Source organism: Procambarus clarkii, chromosome 6, assembly GCF_040958095.1.
Source record: "Procambarus clarkii isolate CNS0578487 chromosome 6, FALCON_Pclarkii_2.0, whole genome shotgun sequence".
NCBI classification, from domain to species: domain Eukaryota; kingdom Metazoa; phylum Arthropoda; class Malacostraca; order Decapoda; family Cambaridae; genus Procambarus; species Procambarus clarkii.
The window spans coordinates 26,261,496-26,289,036 of NC_091155.1; the positions used below are offsets into that span (position 1 = coordinate 26,261,496).

The 27,541-nt window shown below is 40.3% G+C and overlaps 2 protein-coding genes across 3 annotated transcripts; both read left to right on the plus strand.

The window, feature by feature from the left end:
- The first annotated feature begins 332 nt into the window (after window positions 1-332).
- LOC123754043 (organic cation transporter protein) lies at window positions 333-15,146 on the plus strand. The gene is made up of 11 exons (XM_045736170.2): window positions 333-1,031; window positions 2,690-2,888; window positions 4,487-4,590; window positions 5,659-5,813; window positions 6,092-6,301; window positions 7,711-7,799; window positions 8,788-8,927; window positions 9,263-9,474; window positions 12,264-12,445; window positions 13,713-13,888; window positions 14,602-15,146. The coding sequence occupies exons 1-11, from the start codon at window positions 829-831 to the stop codon at window positions 14,759-14,761; spliced, it is 1,830 nt and encodes a 609-aa protein (XP_045592126.1). The 5' UTR covers window positions 333-828; the 3' UTR covers window positions 14,762-15,146.
- A 1,706-nt stretch (window positions 15,147-16,852) lies between these two features.
- On the plus strand, window positions 16,853-26,936 carry Sumo (Small ubiquitin like modifier). 2 transcript variants are annotated; one of them, XM_069307160.1, is made up of 3 exons: window positions 16,853-17,228; window positions 21,091-21,216; window positions 24,168-26,936. In XM_069307160.1, the coding sequence occupies exons 1-3, from the start codon at window positions 16,959-16,961 to the stop codon at window positions 24,321-24,323; spliced, it is 552 nt and encodes a 183-aa protein (XP_069163261.1). In that variant the 5' UTR covers window positions 16,853-16,958; the 3' UTR covers window positions 24,324-26,936. The 2 variants fall into 2 exon arrangements, with proteins under 2 accessions (XP_069163261.1, XP_045592136.1); XM_045736180.2 differs by having other exon boundaries at window positions 16,995-17,151.
- Window positions 26,937-27,541: the final 605 nt, after the last annotated feature.

A 27,541-nucleotide genomic window follows, 5' to 3' on the forward strand; every position in this document is an offset into this window, starting at 1 on the left:
TTGCATGTAATTATTTGAATTTGTAATATTATGAATATAAAATAAAAGTCTATGGACTCGCCGCAAACATTTCAAATGAAATAAAATTCAAAAGTTTTATTCATAAATGCATGTAAATTGAAGTTCACGCCAACATAAGAGTGGCCGTTCCAGCCTGGGCGTTAATGACAATCAGCTACATCAGCAAGTGACGCCAGGCCTTATACCAATATCATCTTGCATCAACAGGCGCTATGACTAACCGCCAACAAAGCGGATTGTCATAACGCTTGTACCAGCGTCCCCAGGTACCAAAAGTCCCAATTCCAATGTCATCAGGTACCAAAAGACCCAGTACCAGCGTAAGGCAAACAACAAGAGGTCTGTCGCATGTAAAGCCCAGTTGTCATTCAGGAGTTCTCCGTTATTAAATTACTCCCGAACGACTTTGCTCGTCGTGTCAGATCTCAAGCATTCATTAAACACGCTGAGCACCAAAAAAGGTGTATCTAAATATTTTATAATTGTTTTTATGTGTAAAAGTAGTTAGGTTTAACAGCGGATGTCAAATGCTGAAAGTCCTGTGGAGCAAGACTGGAACTTCCTGAGGAGTTGAGTTGGTATCCTCACACTGAGGCTTCAGTTAGTCCTTGTAAAACCACAGTATAGCTGCTCACCAAGTCCTCCACATGTTACGTGTCAGTCTCTATCAAAATACGCAGACCATAAGAATGCCACATTTACTATTTTGATTCATTACGTTATTTGAAGCTTCCAAGTGTCGTCGTGGATATCTTTAGCGTGCTGTATCACATACCGGTGAGGCTTTGCTAAGCCTATTGGCAAAAAATGGAAGACTTCCTAGACTTCGACGACGTATTGACCCACGCGGGAGAGTTTGGAAAGTATCAGTGGCTGCTGTTTCTTGGCCTGGCTCCCTTTGCCTTGAACTTGGTCCTCGTATACTTCCTGCAGTTCTTCATCACCCTCCCGCCGGAGCACTGGTGCGCCGTCCCGGAGCTCCTGCAGGCGAACATCAGCCTCGATCTCAGGTAACGGCAAGAGTGTGTTTCTCCGGAGCAGGACTAATGCTGGGGCTGGGGATATAAGCGATAAGGACATTAGCAGGAAACAATGGGTATAAATTGGAATTATAATATATAATAAATGGGTATAAATTGATACGCGATTAGTTTTTGGTACGATTCCCGGGCAAGGCGAGGCGTTTGGATACCTTTCCTTATGTGAACACTAGGTGAACAGATGGCTCTGTTCACCTAGTAGTAAATAAGTACCTGGGAATTAGCTAACTGTTGTGGGGGGTGCATCCTGAAAACGTCAGTCATGTACCTAAGGGAATCTCGAATAGCCTAACAAACTGTCACTGACAACGGAAAACCAATAAACAGCCCTTAAGTATTATATAACTATTTGTTGATACTAATTTGTGTGTGGGCTAGAAACTGTTCTACTGACTGTACGCCGTACCCTACACTACTAACAATACATTAAATGCAAATTCAAAAACAAAAAAGTAACAGAACTAAGCTTCACGTCTCTGAAAAAGCAAGAAATCAGAAGAGATATGATCACTATATAAACGATACTCAAATATAGATAGAATGGACAAGAGCAAACTATTCAATATGGAAGGAACCAGAACGAGGGGAAACAAACTGATGCTGAATACTCAGACGGTACAACAGAAAAAACAGACAGTGGTATTAAACGTAAGGACAATGAAGAAATGGGACGTGCTTTGGAGAAGAAGTAGTGGAGTCTAAACCTACACCCAGGGATTGACAGTAGGTGAGCACATAAACACTCGGGCATCACCGTTGTCAAACGTACCAACGGAAGCACTGACTCACGAATTACCAGCTGATGCTCCACCCTTTCCTGGAGCCACCTGACTATTCTTATCTTGTATTTAACATTTCGGATTTAATCTATTACTCTTTCTTTGGGGGCTGCGGGGTATTTCAATTACTTATCTGAATTTACCTGAATTTACCTGAAGGGCATCATCTATAATCCACTCTAATACGTTGTGTGCTTTTTCTCCGAGGCTGTAGATCCAGCCAGAGGTGGTACTCTGTATAAGCAATTCAGAAAAAATGGATGAATGTGTCTTAGGATCGGCCATCGCTTTAACGAGTTAAGCCTGAGAACAGGTTGGGATCACGTGTTTTTTTTTTTCATTTGTAAACAGAGGGTTTGGGGGTTGGAATAACCAGTATTTGTTTTTGAGGACGGACTGCTGCTGAGGTAATTTGTCTATCTTTTTCTTCTTCAAAACAGAGGGTTCAAATTAATTTTTTGCAGCGACAGTACGTCTTATGACTGAAACAGCCCTCCTCTAGCCCAAGTCAAAACTGTGTCAAATACAACTTACGGAGATTATAATGTCAGTACAAATTTGGATTAATATATTTGATAACCAACTGATTCGATCCCTTTCACCACGGGCATTGATTTCCCTCATCATGTTTGGTAATTTACTTGTGAGGAGGAATCTCTTGGCTTCGTTAGCATCTTTTCCGGCCCTCCAAGGATTCTTTCAACTAGGTCGTAAGTTGAAACATCTATCTTGCAAAATTATCAGAGAACAGCTAATGAATGAATTGCCCAAAACTTATAATTATAAATATTAATGTTTATTGCATTATTAATCATATTTATTAATTTGACACTGTCCCTCCCCTGCCAGACGTACCCTAAGCATCCCAAAAACTGTTGACGCGCTGGGAAAGGCGAAGTGGAGCAGCTGCCAGGTATACAACGTTGACTACAGGACTCTGCTGCAGGATGGCGTGACGTCACCCAACTCCTCCTGGCCGGTGCGGAGCTGCCAGGCGTGGGAGTACGATATCTCCACCACGGGAAACTATCATACCATTGTGTCAGAGGTAAGATATGGAACTCCTCAAGATCATATATTTTGCTGTTATTTATTTGACTATTGTGCAGAAGTGTAGTAGCACTACGTGCAGTAGTGTAGTTAGCAATGACCGTGGCGCAGTGGTAAAGCACTTGGCCAGCGCTATTTGGCTTGGGTTCGTATCTTGGCCGGAGAGGATTGACCGGGTGCCAATCCTTAACCAGCCCGTCCTCCAAACAAAGACCCAAAAGTGATTCCATCCACCCGCCAAACCCCCTGTTTATGAATGAAAAACGGTTTACACCCGACTCACAACTCGACGTTCGAACACTTCCGGAACAAGGGGCTTCACTGACGATTTTTGTTCGAACCTCAACGCTGTAAATGCTTCACCCATGGACTACAAATACAAATAATCGCCAACAGAACCTAAACGCCTAACCTAACTTAACCTATGCCTATATATGCACAATATGCTAATAAGTTAAAATATTAATTTATATTTGAGAAAATTCCTGTTTTGAATGAACAGCATGTTAAAATTGTTGAATGTGTCTGTGGGGTTGACCGCTGGCTGGAATGGACTTCGGTCGAGGACGGGTTGCCATAACTGTAGCCCCTGTTCACCCAGTAGTGAATGGGGTTGTTAAACGATATGGCGGGTCGCATTCCGGGGAAAAAATGGATTGAGGACATGCCCGAAACGTTATGCGTGTTGGTGGCTTTACAAGAATGTAAGAACTCTTGTGTATTGGTAATTATACATATATATTATTGGGGCCAGACGGCTGAGTGGACATTGCTCGGTATTCGTAGTCCTAAGGGTCCGGGTTCGATCCCCGGCGGAGGCGGAAACAAATGGGCAGTTTATTTCACCGTGATGCACCTGTTCACTTAGCAGTAAATAGGTACCTGGTAGTTAGACAGCTGCTACAGGCTGCTTCCTGGGAATGTGTGTGTGTGAAAATTAAGATTAAGGACTTTCCTGAAATGTTTTGCGTGCTAGTGGCTGTACAAGAATGTAAGAACTCTTGTATATATAAATAAATAAATAAATAAATAAATAAAAATATAAAAAAAAACATTTTGTAGCAACTGTCAATGTCTAAAATTTCCAGAGTCATGGCATGTTTCGCCAAAAACATTATCTTATTTAGAAAGATTTAATTAGAATCTCCAGTTCTTGGAAATATTAAAGTATGATATAATGCTAAAGTACTCACACTCTCTCTCTCTCTCTCTCTCTCTCTCTCTCTCTCTCTCTCTCTCTCTCTCTCTCTCTCTCTCTCTCTCTCTCTCTCTCTCTCTCTCTCTCTCTCTCTCTCGCTCTTTCTCTCAACGTCTCAAGAGAGACGTTGGTAGCTCTTTGTTTAAATTTCACATAGTTAACTTTAGTATAACTTAAAATGAACATATATGAGCAGCCACCACATACCAGCCATTGTCCATACTTGCCTTAGTGGTGGATATAGAGCAGGGAACAATCCTGTACCAGGTTGCACCTGTGCCTGAAAGCTTCCAAGCTCCTCGGGTATAACAACATAACTACAGCAACAGCTATGACCACCACCAGTTTACTCTTTTTACTTTGTGGTTGTTAACTTATTGTCATGCTCCTGTGGCCAGCTGTCGTGGGTGTGTGATCGGGAGTGGTACGCTACTCTGGCTCAGTCCGTCTTCTTCCTGGGGGCCGTGTGTGGCGGCCTGATCTGTGGCTGGGCGGCCGACAGGTGAGTGGGCTCTCCTACCCAATAAGTTTTGTTCCTTGTGGTTAGTTAATTTATTATGCACCCCATACCCGTCCTGTGGGGGGGGGTAGTGGAAAGGATTACAGAGGCACATAATGGGCTCAGGGACTGAACCCCCAAAATTCATTTAGCTAAGCAAGTTACAGTTTTGATGAGTTAGGTTACAAAATTCAATGCACATCGTCACATCAACAGTGTGCTCGTGTCAGGTGATTTATGCTCCTTACACCTGAGCCTCATTGCTGTCGAAGGTGATTCATGCTCCATACTGAGCGGCTTCAGCTTCTGTCATTGTGGCTTACAGCAGAGTGTGAGATTCACCTGTTCTAACAAATTGCTCATAGTTATTTACCTGAGGGCCACTAACACACTAGTGGTCTTGACGAGGACAGAATGTCGGCGGCTTGTCAAAGGTCCCCCCTGATTTTTTTTCTAGCTGGATTTTAAATTCAACAAATTTATGGCATTTACGGATTCTGCGGGTAGGCGGTTCCATGTATTTTTATCCCTGTGGGTAAATTAGCGTCTATTTTCAGTCCTACATTGTGGCTTAAGTTTAAATAAATACTTAATATAAATTTACGATACACTATGGTGAGTGGTAGTGATAAGTGGTACAGTGATGAATGGTACAGTGAGTGATACTCATCGATGACTCGGGGTGAGTCATATATCTTACAGGCCAGTCACGTATGTTAATGGTGCCCGAGGCCGACCCCACGAGAGGAGCAGCTAGGGCCTCTGAGACATCAAGACCTCAAAGTTAGTCCCGGGAATGTTCAACGATTGTACACAAGTGTTCAGACGTTGTTCTTGGTGATTGTTACCAGTGAGAACAATATACAAGAAGGTTTGATTCGACGTTGTTGAAACAACGTTGATTCGGCGCCGAGTTGCGTTTCTTTTGGGTATTGTACCAACTGGGTGGTTGCAGGTTAGGACCCAGACACGGACGCTGGTTTAACCAGGTTAGGACCCAGTCACGGACGCTGGCTTAACCAGTTTAGGACACGGACGCCGTCTTGAGCTAACACATTCTCCCTGCTGCAGGTATGGACGCATGCCCGTCCTGGTGGCCACCAACTTCGTGGGAGCAGTTACTTCGCTCCTGACGGCCACCTCCACCTCCCTAGCCGACTTCCTTGTATACAGGTTCCTCGCTGGCTTCGCCTTCGACAACATCTTTGTCATGATGTACGTCTTGGGTAAGTATATGTATGGTTGATGTTGCTGATTTGTATGTTTTTTAGTTTGGAAAAGGACTGCTCGCTTACCACTACTGGTTTCGAACAGTGAAAGATAAATTTGAAATACAATGTGGACGTTAGCAAACTGGTTATTAATCCACAGTTGATAAGTTGTTTCAGCATTCTATTGAGTCTTCTCCTCCGGGTACATGTTTGAGAATAGGAGCAATCTGGACCCATATGTTGGAGGTGTCTATCAGGCCTACGTAAGTCCTAATCCGGCTCCTGTTCCTCAGTGTTGGAGTACGTGGGCCCCAGTCGACGTACTTTAGTGGCCAACCTCTCCATCGCTCTCTTCTACACGGCTGCGACGGTGGCGCTGCCGTGGTTGGCCGTGCTGGCAGGAAACTGGCGCCTCCTCACCGCGCTCTCTGCCTCGCCCATGATCCTCTCCTGCCTCGCCTTCTGGATCCTTCCCGAGAGCGCCCGTTGGCTCCTCTCACAAGGTGCGTCTAATTCACTCCTGGGGAGGAGAGGGATATACTATACATAGACCATGTATGCAGAAATAGCACGTGCGGTCACGCACCCAGCAGTGAGGCGGGTTCATACAACTAGCTCTCCTTCAGTCTGGCAACTACACCAGGGACAGTGAGATCTATTCTTGTAGCTCTCAAAATTACTTAATTAAGCTGTCAACTGCAGTATTTTATCTCCGACTCCCTCTCCGAATTACTAGCATTAATTAGCTTAGTCAAACTGTAACATGCTTGTTTCTGATGCCAGACATAGATATACACGTTTGCATACCAAGGGAGTCAAAGTCGGGGTGTTACGGATCCCCTCACATCTGCAAAGACATGATAATGTTGACGCCCTTGCAAAGCTTGCAGTAAACATGGGCAATGTTTAACATAATCTTGGGCTATGAAATGGAACTCTTTTAGAGTGTTATTAGACGATAACTCTTTGATAAATTTGAAGTTAGCAGAAGAGTACAAACAGGAACTAATTATTACAATGAAATGTGTCAAAAGCATTTATATAGAGCAAGTAAAAGTCAGTAGAATGGCAGAAGTCCTCACTACTTAGAGGGTTAAAATGGCCTAAGCTAATGGCCTATCCCTTTGAGATGTATATTATTGTCTCAATAAACGTACTTGAACTTGTCACTGCTTATATAAATATGACTTGTCTAGAAGCATATGTGACAGGTCGGCTTGCATGCGGATCTAATGTACAGTGTACTCGCCTAGTTGTACTCACCTAGTTGTGTTTGCGGGGGTTGAGCTTTGGCTTCTTGGTCCCGCCTCTCAACTGTCAATCAACTGGAAGTGTGTGCACTAGAGCATTACATTCTATTATGTGTAAAACTTTTGCCATTTATATGTAAAACTAAATTTTCGTTGCATGAAATTACAAATTATTTTACTGCAAATAAAATATCCGAAATAGTTGTACCGTATCCGTCCTTAGCTTCTCGTAGTTAAGTAACATGTGTATGTTGAATGTACAGGTTGTGACATATGCCCCAATAACACCCCCTCCCCAACTATTATATTGTGAAAACCAGTGTTGAAAACTGTTACCATTAACAAGGAGTCCTGCCTTCAGTGTATACTATATTGTTAATAGCTCGAAGTTGCAGTGAGAGAAGTTTGTTACTAGCTATCAATGTAATTAATCATTACATTAATGACTGCTTGTAATTAATCATGTATAAATTACTGCTGAGGTCTGATTCAGACCTTTTGTGCACCCCTGTAATTTTTTTTTTTTTTTTTTTGCACAACTCATTGCGTATTTTGGTACAACCATTCCCACAAATCTCATCATATCTTGACTAATTGGCAGCCGATGATCAGGGAATCAACAGCTCCCACACACATGTAATGTTATCCCCGCCTGCCCTCAGGTCGGGTGGAAGAGACGGTGGAGATCCTGATCATGATCGCTAAGGTGAATGGTCGCACTATTCCCTATGGTGTGCTGCACAATATGAAGGTGAGCCCATGTTGATCGTTGTTGTTGTTATAGATTCAGCTACTCGGAACAAGTTCCAAGTTGCACGGGCTATGGTGAGCCCGTAGTAGACTTACCTGGCACAGGAGCGGTGCTGAATGCTTTCTGTGCCATGTTGATCCGTAGTGCTGGTGTTAATACTCCTGCTGAGGTAAGGTGGTCTTTGTGAAGTTGATGATTTATAAAGTTAAAACTTAAGTGATCTGGATTCCTCGAGTTCGTCCTCATTCTCTCTTTTTACATTGTTTGGACAGTATAAAAGAGAACAATTGGAATATTCACATTTATTCCCCAAGAACAAAGGGAATTAATTGGATGAGTTCAGATTCGGGAAAAACCTGGGTAAATATTGGTTTGGAAATAGGGTGCTAAATTTATGCACAAAATCACCAGGTAGCATAATGAACGTGAAATCCTTGTAATGTTTTAAGCGCAGGTTAGACATATAGACGAATGAGGTTGGCTGGATATAATAATATAAATATTAAATACGAGTTGCCCCATTTTCTGGTCGTTTCTGACATCTGCAGTAAGTTTACTGGATACTGCAGGAGCAACCTGCATTATTTGCGCCGTGGTTCATTCTTCATGCCCGGCCGCCATTCGTGTTAGTACTAAGACACGTGATAGTGCTCGGTTTGCCAGATAGTATTTACTACTATTTGTACTATTTGTGCTATTGAACGTTTGTTGCAGCAGTTGTACTTCAACGTGGACCTTCGACTCAACTAGACGACACAAGGTAACCGGACATTTACTGCTCATACAAGTGAAATCACATCAACATCACACATACGTGTTAGTCTGAGGAACGGCTTTGGAGTCTAAAGGAAATTTTTTTCTATTATGAGCAAGGTGAGACATACCTGTCCCCTAGCCCGCCCAAGTACTGACAACAACTGCAGACAGGGGGCTTGATTAGCATACCTGTGATCCTACGTGTATTAATGACCGCTCTCTTCCTCCCCAGAGGAGCTCCCAACAAGAGAAAGTTGAAGGTGAAGGCGACAACGCCGCCGCCGTGGCGGAGGAACTGACGTCTGCTTCACTGTTGGACCTGTTCAGGACGCCCAGACTCCGGCGCATGACGGTAGTCATCTGCATCTTTTGGTAAGACACTCCACAAGGACTAAGACACTCCTAGTCTAACACAGCCCCGCTCTAACATAGCACTGTCGGCGATCAGTCTTGGATCATTCAAGTGGTTGGGCACCATTCCTTTCCTCTGTCCTATCTTAAATTCTTATCCTTTCCAAGTGCTATATATGGCCTAGTAGTCCTATTGATTATATAAATATAATTACACTAGTAAATATATATAATAATTATCTTGATAATTTTATATATAAAAATTATAAATTTGTATATATTATACAAATTTTCACAATTTTCAGAGCATTATTGGCGTGAGTTTGCTATACTATATTGGTGGTGTTGGCCTTCAGGATGCTGCTGAACCTGGTGTACGACGGGCACGCTCGCAACGTCTCCAACCTGCCCATGGACGTGTTCGTCACCTTCAGCGTGGCCTCGGCCACCGAGCTCCCCGCCGACACCTTCCTCGTCTTCACCCTCGACCGCTGGGGGCGCCGGTGGCTCGCCTTCGGCACCTTGTGCCTCTCCGGCATACTCAGCATCCTTACTATCGCAGCTGCAGGTGAGCCGTCTCCGGCAGTCTCTGTAGCGGGGGCTTTTATGCGCGCGTGCACGCGCGCGCGCACACACACACACACACACACACACACACACACATACACACACACACACACACACACACACACACACACACACACACACACACACACACACACACACACACACACACACACACGCACAGGGGGCGTGGTAGCCTGGTGGATAGCGCGCAGGACTCATAATTCTGTGGCGCGGGTTCGATTACCGCACCAGGCAGAAACAAATGGGCAAAGTTTCTTTCACCCTGAATGCCCGTGTTACCTAGCAGTAAATAGGTACCTGGGAGTTAGACAGCTGCTACGGGCTGCTTCCTGGGGTGTGTGTGGTGAAAAAAGAAGTAGTTAGTAAACAGTTGATTGACAGTTGAGAGGCGGGCCGAAAGAGCAAAGCTCAACCCCCGCAAACACAACTAGGTGAATACACACATAGACTAGTCCCAGAACCAATAGGCATGAGTTACGAGGAAAGGATGCGGGAAATGCACCTTACGACACTGGAAGACAGAAGAGTGAGGGGAGACATGATCACTACCTACAAAATCCTTAGGGGAATTAACAGGGTAGACAAGGATAAACTATTCAACACTGGTGGTACGCGAACAAGGGGACACAGGTGGAAACTGAGTACCCAAAGGAGCCACAGGGACGTTAGAAAGAACTTTTTCAGTGTCAGAGTAGTTAACAGGTGAAATGCATTAGGCAGCGATGTGGTGTAGGCTGACTCCATACACAGTTTTAAATGTAGATATGATAGAGCCCAGTAGGCTCGGAAATCTGTACATCAGTTGATGACAGTTGAGAGGCGGGACCAAAGAGCCAGAGCTCGACCCCCGCAAGCACAAATAGGTGAGTACACACACATGCCGGAGCCTCGCGGCTGAGTGGACAGCGTTTGGGGATCGTAGTCCTAATGGCCCGGGTTCGATTCCCGGCGAAGGCGGAAACAAACGGGCAGTTTCTTTCACCCTGATGCTCCTGTTCACCAAGCAGTAAATAGGTACCTGGTAGTTAGACAGCTGCTACGAGCTGCTTCATGTGTGTATGTGTGTGTAGTAGACATAATAGAGGAAAAATATATTGGTTAGAAAGGCAGTCAAAGAGCTAATAGCTCGATTCTACAGAAACAAATAATACACACACACACACGTAACTTGTAATCCTGTGGCCCGGGTTCGATTCCCGGACTAGGCAGAGACAAATGGGCAGTGTTTGTCACCCTGATGCCCCAGTTACCTAGCAGTAAATAGGTACCTGGGAGCTAGACAGCGGTATGGGCTGCTTCCGGGGTGTGTGTGGGGGGAGGGGGGGGGGGTGAAGGGGAAATAAATTAGTTAGTATCAGTTGATTGATTGGCAGTTGAGAGGCGGGCCGAAAGAGCAGAGCTAGACCCCCCGCAAGCACAACTAGGTGAATACTCGTACGAGGTGTTGACACCACGAGCGTAGCTCTCATCCGGTAACTAAACTTAATTTTAGGTAATAACACTTGGGTAACTACACTTAGATAATAACAGTTACACGTTGTTATGTTATTTACAAAGCCATGACTTTATAATAGCTCTTGCATTATAAAGTCATAGGATGCATTATAAAGTCTCATAGGATGGGCATGGGGGTCCACTCTTAATAATTTGAATCTTGCATAGCTTTTCGCGAAAAAACTAATAATTTGCGTACTGAGTAATTATATATCAAATCAAATGTTTATTCAGGTAAAAGTACATACATAAAAGATGAGTTACAAACAATGTTGGATTAATAGATAAAGCTAGTACATACAATGCCTAAAGCCACTAATACGCACAGCGTTTCGGGCAAGGTGTGGGGGAAAAATCCTTAGACTAAAAATTAATACAGGTACTGTGGGTATTAATGACTTAATTTGTGGTAACACTTGATACTAAGAGATGAAAGTTAACACACACACACATACACATTATATGTATAATATATATATATATATATATATATATATATATATATATATATATATATATAATATATATATATATATATATATATAATTATATATATGTATGTATTAATATAAATATATAGTTAAGCTACTGATATAATTTCAAATTGATAATGCTCTAATGGCACTACACCATTTTATTACATTTGGAAGGCCATTTTAGGAATTAGGGCCCTTTATTTGCATGGCATTTTTTACTTTAGTTTAATTGGACTCTTGAAACATTAAATATTTAACCGTTTCTCGTACGATGTTCATGGGTTCTGTGGCAGTCTTCTAAGATCCCATAACACTCACAGGATGAGTGTAGGAGCCCACCACTTACATTCAGAATGTTATGGTGGTCCACGACCACTCACAGGATGGGTATGATATACTCTTAACACTCGCAAGATAAATGTGGCAGTCAGTATCGGTTGCAGGATGTGTATGGAGACCACTCACAAGATGGGATGTGAGTGGTAGTGCATAGGATGCACTACCACTCGTACGTACTCACAGGATTTGTTTGGGGGTTTACTACCACTCACAGGATGAGTATGGGGGGTCTACTACTACTCACAGGATTGGCATGGGGGTCTACTACTTCTCACAGGATGGGCATGGGGGTCTACTACTTCTCACAGGATGGGCATGGGGGTCCACTACCTCTCACAGGATGGGTGCGTGGAAATGTGACAGCTAAACTAGCCGCCGTCGCTGGCAGCAACAATCAATTGTTGCTGCCTGGTAATAAAAGGCTTGATGTAACTGTCGGTGTACTTTGTATGGTGTTTAGGTAACGCTGTAGCTGTGGCGGTGCTGGCCATGGTGGGACGGTTCCTGGTGAACATCACCTACAACATCGGGCTGCAGTACGCTGCGGAGCTGCTGCCGACGGTGGTGCGCGCGCAGGGGGTCGCTGCCGTCCACATCGCTGGCTACGTCTCCGCTCTCTTCTCTCCCGTCATAGTCTACCTGGTGAGTACGCAAGAAATTAAGTTGGCAAGGGAAGAAGTTTTTAATAACTAACCGGTTTACAGTTTAAAATGAATATTATTGCAAGGTGGTCCAAGATTGCAAGATGGTCCTGCAACCGCACAGCAGTTACAGGACCTAGGATCAATCCCCGAGCAGAAGAGAAATGGCTGGGCATATTTCCGTTCACCTGATGCCTCTATTTACCTAGCAGGGAGCAGGTAATAATGAGTTAGGCAGCTGTTGTGGGTTGCATCTTGGAGGTCAGTAGTTTGTCTTGGGGGGCAACCTTGATAAGCCTTAAGATTACTGTCCTTTACAACAGGAATTTACTAATTATGTGTATCAGAACAAGTATTATCTCATAATTATGAAAGTTGTTCTAGACACAGTACGCCAGTAAGAGATGCAACATCGCCTGGTTGTGCCACGTTTTCGCGGGCAAAATTCTCTCACTGGGTGCCATAGAAAACTGTTACAGAAGGAAGGTGGCAAAATCTGAATCAATAAGAATTGACCCAGAGTGAAGGACCACTCAGAATAACTCAGCACTAGTGATGCGGCTGCAGGTTATGTTGTACAAGCATCAGGGCCATTCGCCAGTTGGGCCACAGGCCCAAAGACACTTCAAAATATTACACGACCAAAGATCACACATTCCAAACATTTACCACCTTCGGGCTACTCATGCCCGTGCCACCTTATGTGATGGCAATCTTCATCAATCAGTCAATCAACCAGTTGGCCACTGGTGCCAAACGAGGACGGAGGTGCGTGCTTTCTCCACTGTCCAGGACAGAAATTATGTTAGGCTTATCGAGGTCCCACTAAGTATCTAATGTCTTACATTAGGAATGCTAGACGTTACCTGCCGTAGTAACTGGCGGCCAGATGCTCGGGGGTGGCTTCGTCCAACTTCCACACATGCGAAACGTGTGGGGTATGGGAGTAACATGGGTCAATTGGGGTCGGCTCTAGTGCCACACTTTAATATCGGCATCAAATACAACCCCCGCCCCTCTTCCCTTGCAATTTTCATAGTTAAGTCTGAAATGTTAGTTATGTTGTCCGTAGAGAGGGGAAAGAGAGGGCAGAGAAGAGCAGAGAGCATGCATGTTTGGAGAGAAGGAAGGAGAAGTGGAGATATTTGAAAAGAGGGAAAGAAAGGTAGAAAGGGCGGGAGCGAGGGGCGGTAGATGGGGAACATGGAAGGGGAGAGAGACCCAGACGCAGCCGGGTACCACTCTAATGTGTGTCTTGCCTCCTGCAGGGAACCCTGAACTCTCTGGTGCCGCTGGTAGTGCTTGGGGTGGCATCCTTGATCGGGGGTTTCATAGTGCTCCTGCTGCCGGAGACTCTACACAGGGACCTGCCCCAGACGCTCGCCGACGGAGAGAACTTCGGCAGAGACCAAGCCTTCTTCTATTTCCCCTGCATCATTCGGGAGTAAGTTTGGGGGAGATATGGAGGCAGAAAAGTTATTGTGCTTCCAGTTTTTCTCCATCAACTTACCAGCAATTATTTCTTAATTATTGTAGATAATTATTACTTTTTGTGGGTATTACTAATTCAGTATGCCGGAGTATATTCATTGTATGCTTTCTGGCCTTTGCTTGGCTATTCCAATCCTTTCCTTATTTTAACTATAGTCTTGTATCCTACTAAAAATTGCTGGTAAGCATAATTTTTGATGTCCATTTTCCCACTTAATAACTGGCACTTAGTAGGTAAAATTCATAATTTTTCCTAATATATCATATTCAAAATTAGAAGTCAGTTGTATTCCATGCAACAACACTCACTATATTATTAACTTATGCTAGAGATAAATATAATTCAGACTCCAGCGGCTATATCCTCGGCTAAAATCTTGCATTACTTACACACTCATTCCTACAATACTTGTTAAATAAGTGTATATCTTTAGTATATCTTTAGTGTTCATAGCGTTCATGTATATTTTAATTAATTTTATCAAGAGGTCGTACCTTCAGCCGAGACGTTTATTGTCCTCTCACCCTGATGTGATGGGATTTCTGTTTTTTTGCTTTCTTTTTACCTGTATATCTTCCTTTGTTAAGACGTGTTCCTTTTGGTCTTTCATTGCCCATCGTATTGCTCAGAGGGTTGTGTGTTTAACACTTTTGTGTCTCCTACAGAGAACACTCAACCCAACCTCTGGCGCTGGGAGAAATCGGGCAGCAGCCGTCCTTCATCAGGCACCGACCGCAGTTGAGGGCGTCCCTCCGCGGCGAAACCTACCGATCCTCCCTCATCAGGCACCGCAGGGAGGTCCTCTACATACCTGTAGTTGACTGACACCGCTAGCAGTCACGGCCACTCCATCACCACGCTAGACTGTTAAAGATCGTCTGTATCATCACTTTCGGTGATCAACAGTGCCTATACCTGGTCCTTTGAGTCACCATGGTTGACAATAATAATAATTTATTTGCAAGACGGTACAATGGGTTAGTGAGATTACATAACATTGGCATTTTTATATTCGTGCAAAGCCACTAACACGCATAGCGTTTCGGGCAGATTGATTGTCGAAAACTTTCAGCCAGGTCTTCTACATCACGGTGCCTATCTCACCACTACTAGAAACGTAATCTAGTCACCATGAAAAAGGTTATTTTACTAAATTTTCAGAGCATAAACAGTACTCTTTTTTTTCAAATATAATTTACTCGCCTCCATTGTTGAGCCTTTCTTTCTTCCCTGACAAAGTTCCTAACACCATAGAGAGTAAATCTGGTTAAGAGTATCGTTGTTGATCTCTTCAATGATCTGTATAACAAAAAAGGCATTTCTTTAACCCAAATCATGAGCACATTGGTTCCCACCCAGTAGTTCTAGTTCAGGCCTAGGAACTCGCCAGGCAAGTTTCCAAGTTTGTCATACAGATCCATCACCAGAAATGGTAACGAAAATTCAGTGCTTCTCAAAGTAACAATACTTTACACGTGATTTCTTTGTAAATATTTAACGACTTTAGTCAACTGTCAACAGGTCGCACTGCAGCAGCTTGTAAGTTCTTCAGAAACAAGAGTCAACTGCATTACAGCTAGTCAAAAATACACCGAAAAAATAGAGGAAGAACAATTTTCTGCTAATCAAAGTCTGCTCTTGAAGCACTTCAAAACCCAACATGCAAAATAAATGCTAGAAATGTTATAATATTAACTTAAAATAATATAAATAATGCGCAGAGTCAGAGCATCAGAATCTCCTTTTGCATGAGTACCATCTCACATTGGTATTATGGAACATGATACAAACAAGGCTACTAAAATTAAGCTGTATGTGACACACCTGAAACTGAACTAGTACTAGATATTCTAATCTCTATTGTCAAAACCACACTACTTCAAAAACCAAGGGCAGAAACAAGAGCAATCATTATCGATATTTAAAGGACAAAAAGAACTACTATAGAGAAATATATTGAGATCTGAAAACTGCATGTTCAATCACAAAAACATCGATCAAGTAGAATGACATGAACAAATCAACAAGGGCCTTGATGAGGGTTCGAACCTATGCGCCGAGTGTGAAGGAGTGTCATGTTACCCCATTCTGGTAACTGTAATTACCAGAATGGGGTAATTCTGGTAATTGTAATTACCAGAATTAGGCTGGGTTGTCGTTACTTATGGAAGGTTATAGAGCTGCAGGTAATGAATATCCGAACAGTGAGCATTCCAACTGTCAACTCTGTGAAAAAGAGCTGGGACACACCCCCTTCGACACTATTGGAGAATTCCTTGTTGTCAATTACTTTAAACCAAATAACACGAGACACGTGGACCTTTGTAACTATTTCATTAATTCACGAATATTAAAATTAATTCTCATACTCTACCTAAAGTTTGCTAATATATGATATAATAGATTAAACTCTTAACCCATGTATGAACAATGATACTGTGAGAGAGGGATATTAAATGAACTTATTGCTAACTTTTTCCCTATACTCTGCAATCTCTCGTGTAGAATAGTTTAACAGCACACCGCTGTGTACATATAAGCTTCTGAATAATATTAATAATGATAATAGAAAACTATAATGGCCGTTGTTAGTTCAGAAGCACAATTCATGAAACTGTCCCATTTAAAATATATCTATATTTTAAAACTATTAAGTGGGAGCCAGGAGCACGTTGGAGACTATAAACGAGAATACTTGTTACCAAGATGGGTTTATGTAGTGCGCGCTATTTCTGCGCTTGATGGTTATAATCGGCCCGCTATTTATCTGGCACGTCCTAGAATTCAGGTTTAAATCCCTTTCTTCTAAATAACACGATAAAAACTCTCTGAATGAATGGAAAATGAATATGCCAGGTACATTTGAAAGCCTGTTCATCAATATTCCACACCACCAATCCTTAAAATACATTACGACATCTGCAAGGAATCCATTTTGCCTTACCTCCGCACGCTGACAACGACACTGTAAACGGCCAAAATCACATTAAATCACGCAAATGATGAATTACCTTAATAGATAATGATAGAATCCTTGATAATATGGTTCTATTCTGGGAGCATCTGTGCTAGAAAGGACCATAGAGAGGCAAGCCCATGTCGAGTACCTGAGCCGCATGTACCCGGGGTCGTCCTCGAGAAGTTAGTGTTTACAAACGCAGTCAGCGGGACAGCGGGTCGTATCTCACCTCTGTACAATGTCCGAGGAAGCCAAGGTTTGTGGTGTGTCGTTGCCCGTGTCCTGTGTACACGATGCCCAGCCAGGCTGAGGGTTGTGCCCGGGCAGGATTCTGTGAGTGTTACATCTCAGGTTGGCATAAATATGACCAGGGAAGGTGGGTGCCTGGGGACTTGGCAGTGTGTGTGTGTTAATGACTGGCCGTGACATGGTTTCTTTGAAAGGGCACATTGGGGTGAATTTCACTAAGACAATTATTGCCTACGAACATATAGTAAGCATTTAATTTTATAAAACAGAACATGTAACTTTTATATTTATTTTGAATTTAATGTTTGTGGCAACCCTTGCTTGGGCGCATCTCGGTATCTGCTGGAGGTGTGACTTGGATATTCTCAACTTGAGTTTGCCAGAGTATTAAATGCATTGTATACTAAGTGCATTATTAGCAGGAATGATATTATGGAAGCAGTTGGCATGTGCACAGGACTCTAGAAATTCTGTTAAACCATAAAATACTTTTATACCAGATTCTAGCAACTGTAGTACTTTTTTTTCACAATATTTGTAAATTATATAATGTTTTCTTTAACTTAGGAAAAATAAATAATATTAATACTTTGTTTTAAACCATTATTCCATATATTATTAGTTGAATTATGCTGAAGTCAGTGCAATCATCAAATATAATACAGTAATAATAATAATATTATTTGTAGGATATACAAAGGATCAGATGTCAATTGATAACTTAGTAGATCTACTGTCTAAGCTCACTTATCAGAATTATATAGGAAGGAAACCCTGCCAGATAAGCAAGTCATATGGATAAGCAAAATTTTTACTGGGGAAGTCCAGAAGTGAACATATTCACAATTTTTTGTACCACAATGAACATAATTTGAATTTCCACACACACTATAATTAAAAAATATACCCGTACAATACTGTAATATAAAACAGAAACTTCAGCTTACCTTGTTGTACTTTGTCTTCTGGGTTGACACTGCATACAGTACAGTACAGTATCTAAAATTCAATAATTCTTGAAAATTTACATAACCTAACTTAGCACTAAAATTACTCGACAGTACAAGAGCCTTGACAAGGTCAATTTTGACTGCCAGCTGCTGAAGAATTGCTAGTTGAAGGCTCTGAGCTTTCTGGTGAAACTGTGCTGGTTAAAAGACCTTGGCTTGTTGTTTTTACCAAATAAGAATCGAGTTTTGCTTGCCTCCTGTGTTAATTGGCCTCTCTTATCAATCGGCTCTTTGGTTCACCTCAAGTACAGATATATGTTTCCAACTTCTGGATTAGCACAGTTGGATAAACAATTAATTAACATGTCAACAGAAGACATAAGTAAACTGTATTTTGTTGTTTGTGGTGGTGTTATTACAATCTTTTTCTCTTTAACACATTCACAACGATTGCTGCTGCTATCAGACGTAGTCTTGGCAAAAAATTATCAAAGTTACTATGAAAACAAAAAAAGTTATTTAAGAAAATTTCACTAATAGTGCTGCACTGTGGTATTACTCAAAGGTCGAGAACACATGGCCTAGATGGGTCCGCTTAGGGCAGGCAGGTTCAGAACAGCTAGTGTTCTGAACCAGAGAGATCTTAACATAACATCACCGCTCTTTATCTAATATGTTAACTTGTCATAAACTATTTGCTTTGGAATCATGGCTATGATTAAGATGGGGGACACTGCAAACATCAGTTCTAAAATATAGAACAAATGCAATAGAAGATTAGCTAAAAACATTAATATATATGATAGTTCAAATTTATACATTTCATTAAATGAATTAAAATGGTTAAAATTTACATCTAAAATATACTACAGTATCATTACAGTATATGCAAATTAAAGGATAAAGATAGGTACACAAGAAAGAAAGAAATATACAAAAATTAACAACATACAGTGCTTCTAAGAGGATGACAATTACAGTACTGTATTGCATAAATAAGCGAGTCACGGATTTGGCCATTCAACCTGGGGTCTGATTCTAGCAATTGAGATACTTTCCCAGATGTTAAGTTCCAGACATGACGCATTAGAAAACAGAACAGCAAAATCGCTGCGAGTGAAAAGGTGGCCCATTTCCTTGCAGTGATCTCAAATAGCAGAGGATGCATACTGTATTGTCTAAGAGACATACCAGTGTGGTAAGAGATTCCTATGTGCTCACAATTGCAGTGTTTAACCCTTAGACAGCAGTTATCATACATTTATGCACAGGGTAATGCAGTTATCATCATGTATTGATTTAAACTATTATTGTCTGGGTTTTACATGTGTTATAAGTCTATAATAGCTCTATATGGATGTAATTGAGTTTACCTTGACCCATGGAAAAAAAATTCTGCTATGATTTCATGGTTACATCATTAGGCAAATGCAGTTATCATTAATGTTACTAGGTGAATGCAGGCATTGTATAAAATTCTGTCATAATTACATGGTATGCATACCAGCGTTGTTCATATGGTTTGTTTCGTGAGGTATTTACCACGTATTGGATACTGTATTCAAAGTTTGAACATTTAGGGTGACAATACCAGATCTGAGGTCAAAGGGTAAAGGATCTCTTATAATTTAAATAGTTTCCATTGGTGTAGTTGTTAGTAAACACGAATTGAAACTGATTTGTGATAAGTATGTCTTAGAATATTATGACTTGATATTGGTTCAGGACAGATTAAAGCATCATCGTTTTTAAATTTGCTGATGTGTGGTTGGACATCAATATTACAAATTTTCAATAGGTTAGAGATCAGAAGAAAGCCACAAAAGTTTCGAAGAATCTTGTCTCTCCTTCAATCTGAACATTAAAAGCTTTTATCATCTTCCCTGTGCATGTAAAAAAAATCCTCCTAAAAATTGTTTTTGTTATGTTGTAGGTAAGAATGCAAGAATTATGAATATACAATTTAAGATGCTGTAGTGAAGTCATGACATTGACAGATTTTGTTGGTTGACAGATTGGCTGGCTGCTTGTGTATACGTAATGACATATAATGGGGTGAGGTGTTGCTTTACAATACTGTGTCATTATTTATTTGTGTGTTAATTTACAGTACTTTATAGAGATACCTTTATGCACTGCATAAAGACAGGACACTGCAATATGGGGTACTGCAGTGTCCAGTACCAAATGACACTGCAAACTAAACTTGGTGTTAGAGTTTCTTGGAACTGTTATGATGATAGATTGATAAACTGTGAATAGAATGTTGATGTACTGTATACTTTAATAAACTTTGTTTCTCAGCTCATCAATGTTGTAATCTGCCTGGCTAAATGAATTTTTGAATTAAATTCCTGATACCATAATTTGCCTCTAACCTTTTCCACTACCATTCACAGGATGGGTATGGAGTTTCACTACCACTCATGGCATGGGTATAGGGTTTCACTACCACTCACAGGATGGGTATAGGGTTTCACCACCACTCACAGAATGGGTATGGGGTTCACTAAAACTCACAGGATGGGTATGGGGGTTCACTACCACTCACAGAATGGGTATGGGGGTTCACTACCACTCATAGAATGGGTATGGGGGTTCACTAAAACTCACAGAATGGGTATGGGGTCCACTATCACTCACAGGATGGGTATGGGGGTCCACTATCACTCACAGGATGGGTATGGGGTCCACTACCACTCACAGGATGAGTATGGGTCCACTACCACACACAGGATGGGTATTGGGTCCATTACCACTAACGGGAAAGGTTTGAAAATTAGTGTTTTTGAAAGCCTCATTAAACTTTTCCTCATAATTTTATCATAAAATATTAAATGTTAAATTGATGATAATTACATGGGGATAAGTTTCTTAAATGTTTGAGATATGTATATGATAAAGATTTAAACCACTTCATTTTTTTTTTTAGATTAATATGGTTTTGAAAATTTGGTAAAGATAAATCTGCTAATGCCTTTAATTTGTAATTTCAGAAGGAGGAGAAACCATCAGAACACATCAATCTTAAAGTAGTTGGTCAAGATGGCCAGGTTGTTCACTTTAAGATCAAGAAGCATACATCCCTTAAGAAACTCATCAATGCCTACTGTGAAAGATCAGTAAGTTGCTGACTATTACAGAATTCCATTTTAAGTGTTATTTTGAGGCAGTCTATCTATATTAGCTATCAGCCAAAGCAGTAAATACTAAGACATTTCTTCAGTTTTAAATTCAGCTGGAATGCATCCTCACGAATAATGGGGAAGGGGGACCCTTTGACAAGTCACTGTCTTTGTCCCTGTTGAGACCACTAGAGGTGATGTTTCCCTTTACAATATGTATACAATAGAACGTTCATAATGTTCCATGGAAATGTGATACATGTGTCAGTAATGTATCCACAATAAATGTTTATTGATGCCATATTACTTTATAAAAATTCACTAAAATTACAATATGTACAGTTTCACACATTATTTACACAGTAACACTGTATTACACACTTAGTACTTCAGAAGTAAGTAATAATCAACGATGTAGTCTATTGTGTACACAGCGCGAATTCACTCTCATTGCACCAGGTACAGATAGATTTTCGCTTCCTGTTTCTTCGTTCTGTGTGTTTGCAAACAACGCACTCACGTACACCCTTGGCTTTAGTACTTGTAGGTGGTATGTAGCCAAGCTTGCAAAGCATAAGGTAGTCATGAAAAGATTATAGGAAAAGATAAATTTGTAAGGTAGTCTTGAAGATCAATTTGTAAGGTAGTCTTGAAAAGATTGCTTTGTGAGGTCCCTGATTGGAAGAGATTGTCATTTTTGGAGTGTCAGTCAATCTGGTATACATTCAGCCTGTCTGGAAGAGATTCAGTTATTCTCATAGAGTGTCAGTCAATCTGGAAGAGATTCAGCCATTCTGGAAGAGATTCAGCCATTCTGGAAGAGATTCAGATATTCTTGAAAATATTTATGGAAAACACCACTATGGAAGCTGCTAACACTGTTCATCTATGCTACTTGTATCAGATGCATCATCACTGAACCCAGAAAACGATTCCTCTATGTATCATCTATATACTGTAAATTGGAGATGGCATCGGTGGGCAAGGGTGGTGCTCACAGCTACAACTGGATATGCTCGCTGTATCATCCTAATAGGTGCTGTATCATTTGCATCCAACCTTTGTGTTAGGTCCTTATTGTGCCTAGCTTCGTCAATATCATGACCCTTATGTTTTTCAAGCAATAAGGTCTGAATTTCACCGACAGAGAGTGATCTTTCAACACCGCTTGGACAGGTGTTTGGGAGCCAGAGGCGCATGCGACCCATGGTTGCTCACTCAGTACTAACCCAGCCAGCAGCCCTAGGATATTCTGGGAATTTTTTTCCAAGATGGCTGCCTGTCGCTGGAGGTCCCAAGAGTTCATTTCGTACCCAACCTACCGCGAGCGCATTTCGACCGTGTACGAAAAAAGAAAAAATACTTTTGTCGGTTGATGCAGTAATGGGCGAACTGCATTTGTCATTTGGCACAGTACCGTGGTTAAAGGAGGTTTCATTTGTACAAACATGTACAAATGAAACATTATATATTTTAAAAGATGGGGTAACCAGCTATCTCTCTCTCTCTTACCCTTTATCCCCCCTTCTCTCACTCTTTGAGAGATGAGATGTAGAGAGAGAGAGAGATAGATGTAGAGATTGAGAGAGAGAGATAGATGTAGAGTGAGAGAGATATAGATAGATAGATATTCCATCTTTCAACCTACTCTCCCCTACATTCACCCCTGCCCTTCCAGCTTGCCTTCCTTTCAAACTTCTTTCACATTCTCCCCCAACTTCTTTTGCTACTCCCCCTCTTATACCCATTCCACCTTTCTCCCACCCCCTTCTCCATCATCCTCACCTCTCTCTTTTTCTTTCCCTCCCCCTCTCCCTTTGATAATATTTATTATGAAGCACTGAAAACTGCTAAAAGCTATGCAAAACAAATCCCCACTTTCTATATTTCATGAAAACGGCAGGGGTCCCTACAGAAACTGCAATATCGCACTGGGGCTGTCCCCTGATGGGCCAATGACAAAGGCATACTACCCATGTGTTATCTTGAAATGTTGGGCAAGGCATGCATGTGGCTCCCTGTCTTGGACTGACATAATCTCTTTTATAGATAGTAGACTATACCCACCTTCCTTTAAATGGGTTTCGGTTTTCATTAAAATTAAACTCCAGTGTCAGGTTTCTGGGACAAGACTCCATTGTTGGGTACCTTTTAATATTGAATTGTCATGCTGTAGATGAATATTAAAACACCTTTAGGCATACATACTACTTAAAGCTTGAAAACAATATTACTTCACATAAATCACTGAGGTTGAATACAAATCACTGGAAACTTGATATTTGTGTTTAAGGTTGCCCAATCTACACATAACAGGACCTACCTTAATCTCTCGTATTGAGCTTTGTGAAAATTTTGGATTTGTGGTTTTATTCAGCTTGATATGTCCCAAATTTTTAAACCTATTGTTTCTTTTTAGATATCTTGTATGTTTGCACATGTAAAACTAATGTAAAACATGTAAAAATGAAGACTATCAGAAAATTTGTTGGTTTAGTTTCATATCACGCTTTAGGCAATAATTTTGTTTCGCTGGGAATGGCTAACTTAACCCTAACCATGATCTTAATTGTGTATTATGCTGGCAATGTAGATAAGACCAAATATGGCCAAAACAGTTTGTGTACCAGTGGTTTTATTATGCATCTTTATTAACAAATAAGCTACCACTATATTATGTTCTGTATGGTTTTTAAATAAATTATTATTATTATTACAAGGGCTTCCCTGTCTGAAGTGCCCCAAAACCTGAATCTGGCACTTCCCCTAAATATATTTATGTTAATAATATAATCAATTGTAGATTAGTAGGTGGGGTTTTCCATACATTGCCATATCATATCACAGCATCCTTTTTGCCAACCCAGAAAAAAAAAATTGAGCCCTCCGCTAACTAACCTCTATTTTTGCTTCTTATTTTGCATAATAAAAACTTAATTTTGTTTCAGAAACTTGTTCAAACCACAGTAAGATTTAGATTTGATGGTCAGCCAATATCAGAGAATGACACTCCACAAGGCTTGGAAATGGAAGACGGTGACACTATAGAGGTGTTTCAGCAGCAGACTGGTGGTTGCTTCCACCACTACCTCCCACAGTTGTGACCCTCCCATTCAAATCAGCATTTCTCTTCTGAAATACTTGCGCCCTCAAGCCTCGACCGGTATTGTCCTATGGAGAAAAGTAGCCAGTGGTATTTTTGTCACGAATGATGAAGCTCAAGTAAGATATTTTATTGTCTGTTGTATGTCTACACTTTCTCGGAAACCTTTACTAAGTAAAATGAGCTTAGTTTTCTCAGTCTTATACTCAGAAATACCAACCTTCCTGTGGAAGCCACTTTGAGATTTGTAGCATCAGATTTATTTGAGGCAATAGATTTGCCATTGACTACTGTTCTCAGTGATGGATTAAAGATGCTTGAAGGTTGTATTTTGTGTGTTGGTATGGAAGGACAGTTATGAGCAATATTTTTCGTTTTTGCATACCTGTACTATAACTGACATTTTTATCAAAGTATGTGGCAACAGAAGTTAATTTATCACACATCTTTGAGAGCATATTACAGTAATATGACTCTTAGATTGCTTTACATTACTCTTTTTAATTGCTAAGCCACAAACTGCAGTTAACTGGTGAATGGAAAGGCTTCCTTCATATACTGTTATGGATCCAGCAAATATGTTGGCTCCATCTGACTTGAAGACCAAAAGGTTGGTCAAAAAGTATACAAGTCAGAATAGGGTTAAGTTTTTTTTTTTTTATATTGATTTTCCAAATGTATAGTTTTTTTCATTTGCCATTTGCCATGTGTGAAATGTTCGAGTGAACATTTGTATTCGTTATATTCCTAAAAAACAAAATGAAGAAAGCATTAGAATGGAAGGATGTATGTGACAGACCAACACAATGAAAACTATTGGTTGTATTATTTCCTATGGACTTGTTATACAAATGAAGTTGCCCACAGAGTAAGTATATAATACCTATTCTGCATTACTGCAACATGTCTCCCCCCATTGTATTGCACCAGTCCCGGCTTTACAGTCCGTACTAACAACATAAAATGTACTTTGTATGATGTATTGATTTCAAAATGAATCTACCAACAGAACAGAGAATATATTTTTATTGTTTTTTGTGGTAGGTAGCATTTGAGTAGTTTTATTTGTCAAAGATAATTTTGTTATTAGTCAATGGTGCAGGCCCTTGCATTAATTATTCAAGAGGAACATTAAAACCTGGATTTCACTGGTATGAAATATATGAATATTTTTATATTGTATATGAAAGTACCTGAAAAATATCCTGAGATTTTGGTTTCTCACTGGAAATGCAATATTGGTATGGATCAACGACATGAAATCTAAGTCAAGAAGTATATAATATTGTGGAATTGATCACCAATATGGGTACGTAAACTTGAAATGATTGCCAGTTTGTGAGTTAAATGTGTTGTTTATTGGTTTCATTTGGAAATATTGCTTGTTCTTTACACACTTCTGCAATGCTGTTTACAAAGTTAAATAATACGTATGATAATAATGCTTATAAGAATGCATTTTAAAGTATTACACTATCTTTATCTTTCAGTACGGCCCCCCAGAAATATCTAGCTTTTGTGTATATTTTCTAAAGAAATATACATTTCTGATACATAATGTTACAGCACTGCATGCTAAGAAATTTGTATCCTGTCGTACATACCTTGAATAATTAACCTTTTTAATATGGTAAATGGAAGTTCAAATCATATTTTATTTTGTCAAGGCTTCATGTCATCCTTACATTGTAAATGTCATAATGTTCATTTTAAAAATTTCCTTAGGAAATATTACTAGATATTGATACTCATGTTTTGATACAACAATTTTCAAGTACATTTTTTTTTTTTAATGTAAGACTAAATAAAGCTAATTCATATATATATAAAAGTTATCATTTCCATTTTTGTTTTAAAGGCACATCTTCACTGTTAATTTGGCCATTGATTTAGTATCTTAATGGATTTTTCAGTTTTAATTTTAAGCTACCAAGTAGGGAATGTACTTATTTCTTAATGTATAACTTCACTGCTGCTTTGTTACACATTACACTCGAACATAGTTCTGGGTTTCAGAAGTATTAGGCAGGAGGGAGAGAGAGAGAGAGAGAAAGAGGAAGATGGGGGCACTAGTGGAGGGGTACACTCGGTATATCCATCAATATTGTTTTCAAGGGCACAAATTTGTTACAAACTAGTCGGTGGCTGAACTGCTGAAGAGTTGAAGAGAATGAATGAATAATGAAGCTGTACGGCCTCAGGCGCGCACACTTTTGCACTGAGAAAAATGCATTATGACATCGAAAGAATGGAGATAAATCTAGAGTTTCATTTTTCATTTTTCCAGATAAATCTGGAAAAATAGGGACAATGCATCTTAATTTTAGTTAGGTTTAAAACATGCAAAAAGATTTAACTCCTGTTGCATAGCTTACACAAGTTAACTATATATTAACTAAATCAAATTTCTGTGACTTTATTTACTGTATAATGAATGTACTGAGGTTTTCTTTTTTCCTTTTTCTGTATAATATACAGTACTTTACTGTGTTCTTCTGTTTTGTGAGGTTTGATGCATTTGTTTTCACCCACTTAGTTTGTTATTAATTATGGATGACAGAACTGACAGAATATCATGTTTATTACATTCATTGATAATAAAACTAAATTTGTATGTCTTGTAATTACTCTCCACCCACTTTCATTTTGCATACTTGTACTTGACTATGTTTACCTGGTACTTACCATGGCATGGCCTCCCTATTTCATCTAAATTTTGTTTTAAGTATTCAGCCTAATTAATGTTGTGGTCTTTCATTTATGTAATATTTGAGGCATTTACTAATTTATCTGACAAAGTGCCACTACAGCCAAAATCAAGCTAAGTGTGTCATTGTATTCATCCAACCCTTAATTTTATTCGGCATAATACGTGACAGAATATATTCACTTTTAGGGTCGAAAATCATAATGTCCTAACATGTGTAGTATTTCCATCCACATCACCTAGCTATGGCCAGAAGTTTAAAGATTTGTAATAAACCTATATACCAACCAAGCACACACAATACTTCCAGCAACTTTTTCTTGTCCACTGTGAGCTGCAGATGTAGAAACACATGAGGAAGATCAGGGAGATGTTGATAGTGACCTGCTGGATGACAGTGAATGACTCGTATATGTAAGTGTTAATTTCTAAAATTATTGGTCTATATAGTAGTCCTTGCTTACCACTTTTTCCTCATAATTACCTTACCTTGCTTCCCTTGTGGCTGTTAT

What these genes read in the sequence shown, in the direction of transcription:
- LOC123754043 (XM_045736170.2), top strand. Translation starts at nt 829, where the DNA reads ATGGAAGACTTCCTAGACTTCGACGACGTATTGACCCACGCGGGAGAG. An exon ending in ATCATACCATTGTGTCAGAG is followed by an intron (nt 2,889 to 4,486) that starts GTAAGATATGGA and finishes TCCTGTGGCCAG; the next exon opens with CTGTCGTGGGTGTGTGATCG. An exon ending in GTGTGCTGCACAATATGAAG is followed by an intron (nt 7,800 to 8,787) that starts GTGAGCCCATGT and finishes CTTCCTCCCCAG; the next exon opens with AGGAGCTCCCAACAAGAGAA.
- Sumo (XM_069307160.1), top strand. Translation starts at nt 16,959, where the DNA reads ATGATAGAATCCTTGATAATATGGTTCTATTCTGGGAGCATCTGTGCT. An exon ending in TTGTGCCCGGGCAGGATTCT is followed by an intron (nt 17,229 to 21,090) that starts GTGAGTGTTACA and finishes TTGTAATTTCAG; the next exon opens with AAGGAGGAGAAACCATCAGA. An exon ending in ATGCCTACTGTGAAAGATCA is followed by an intron (nt 21,217 to 24,167) that starts GTAAGTTGCTGA and finishes ATTTTGTTTCAG; the next exon opens with AAACTTGTTCAAACCACAGT.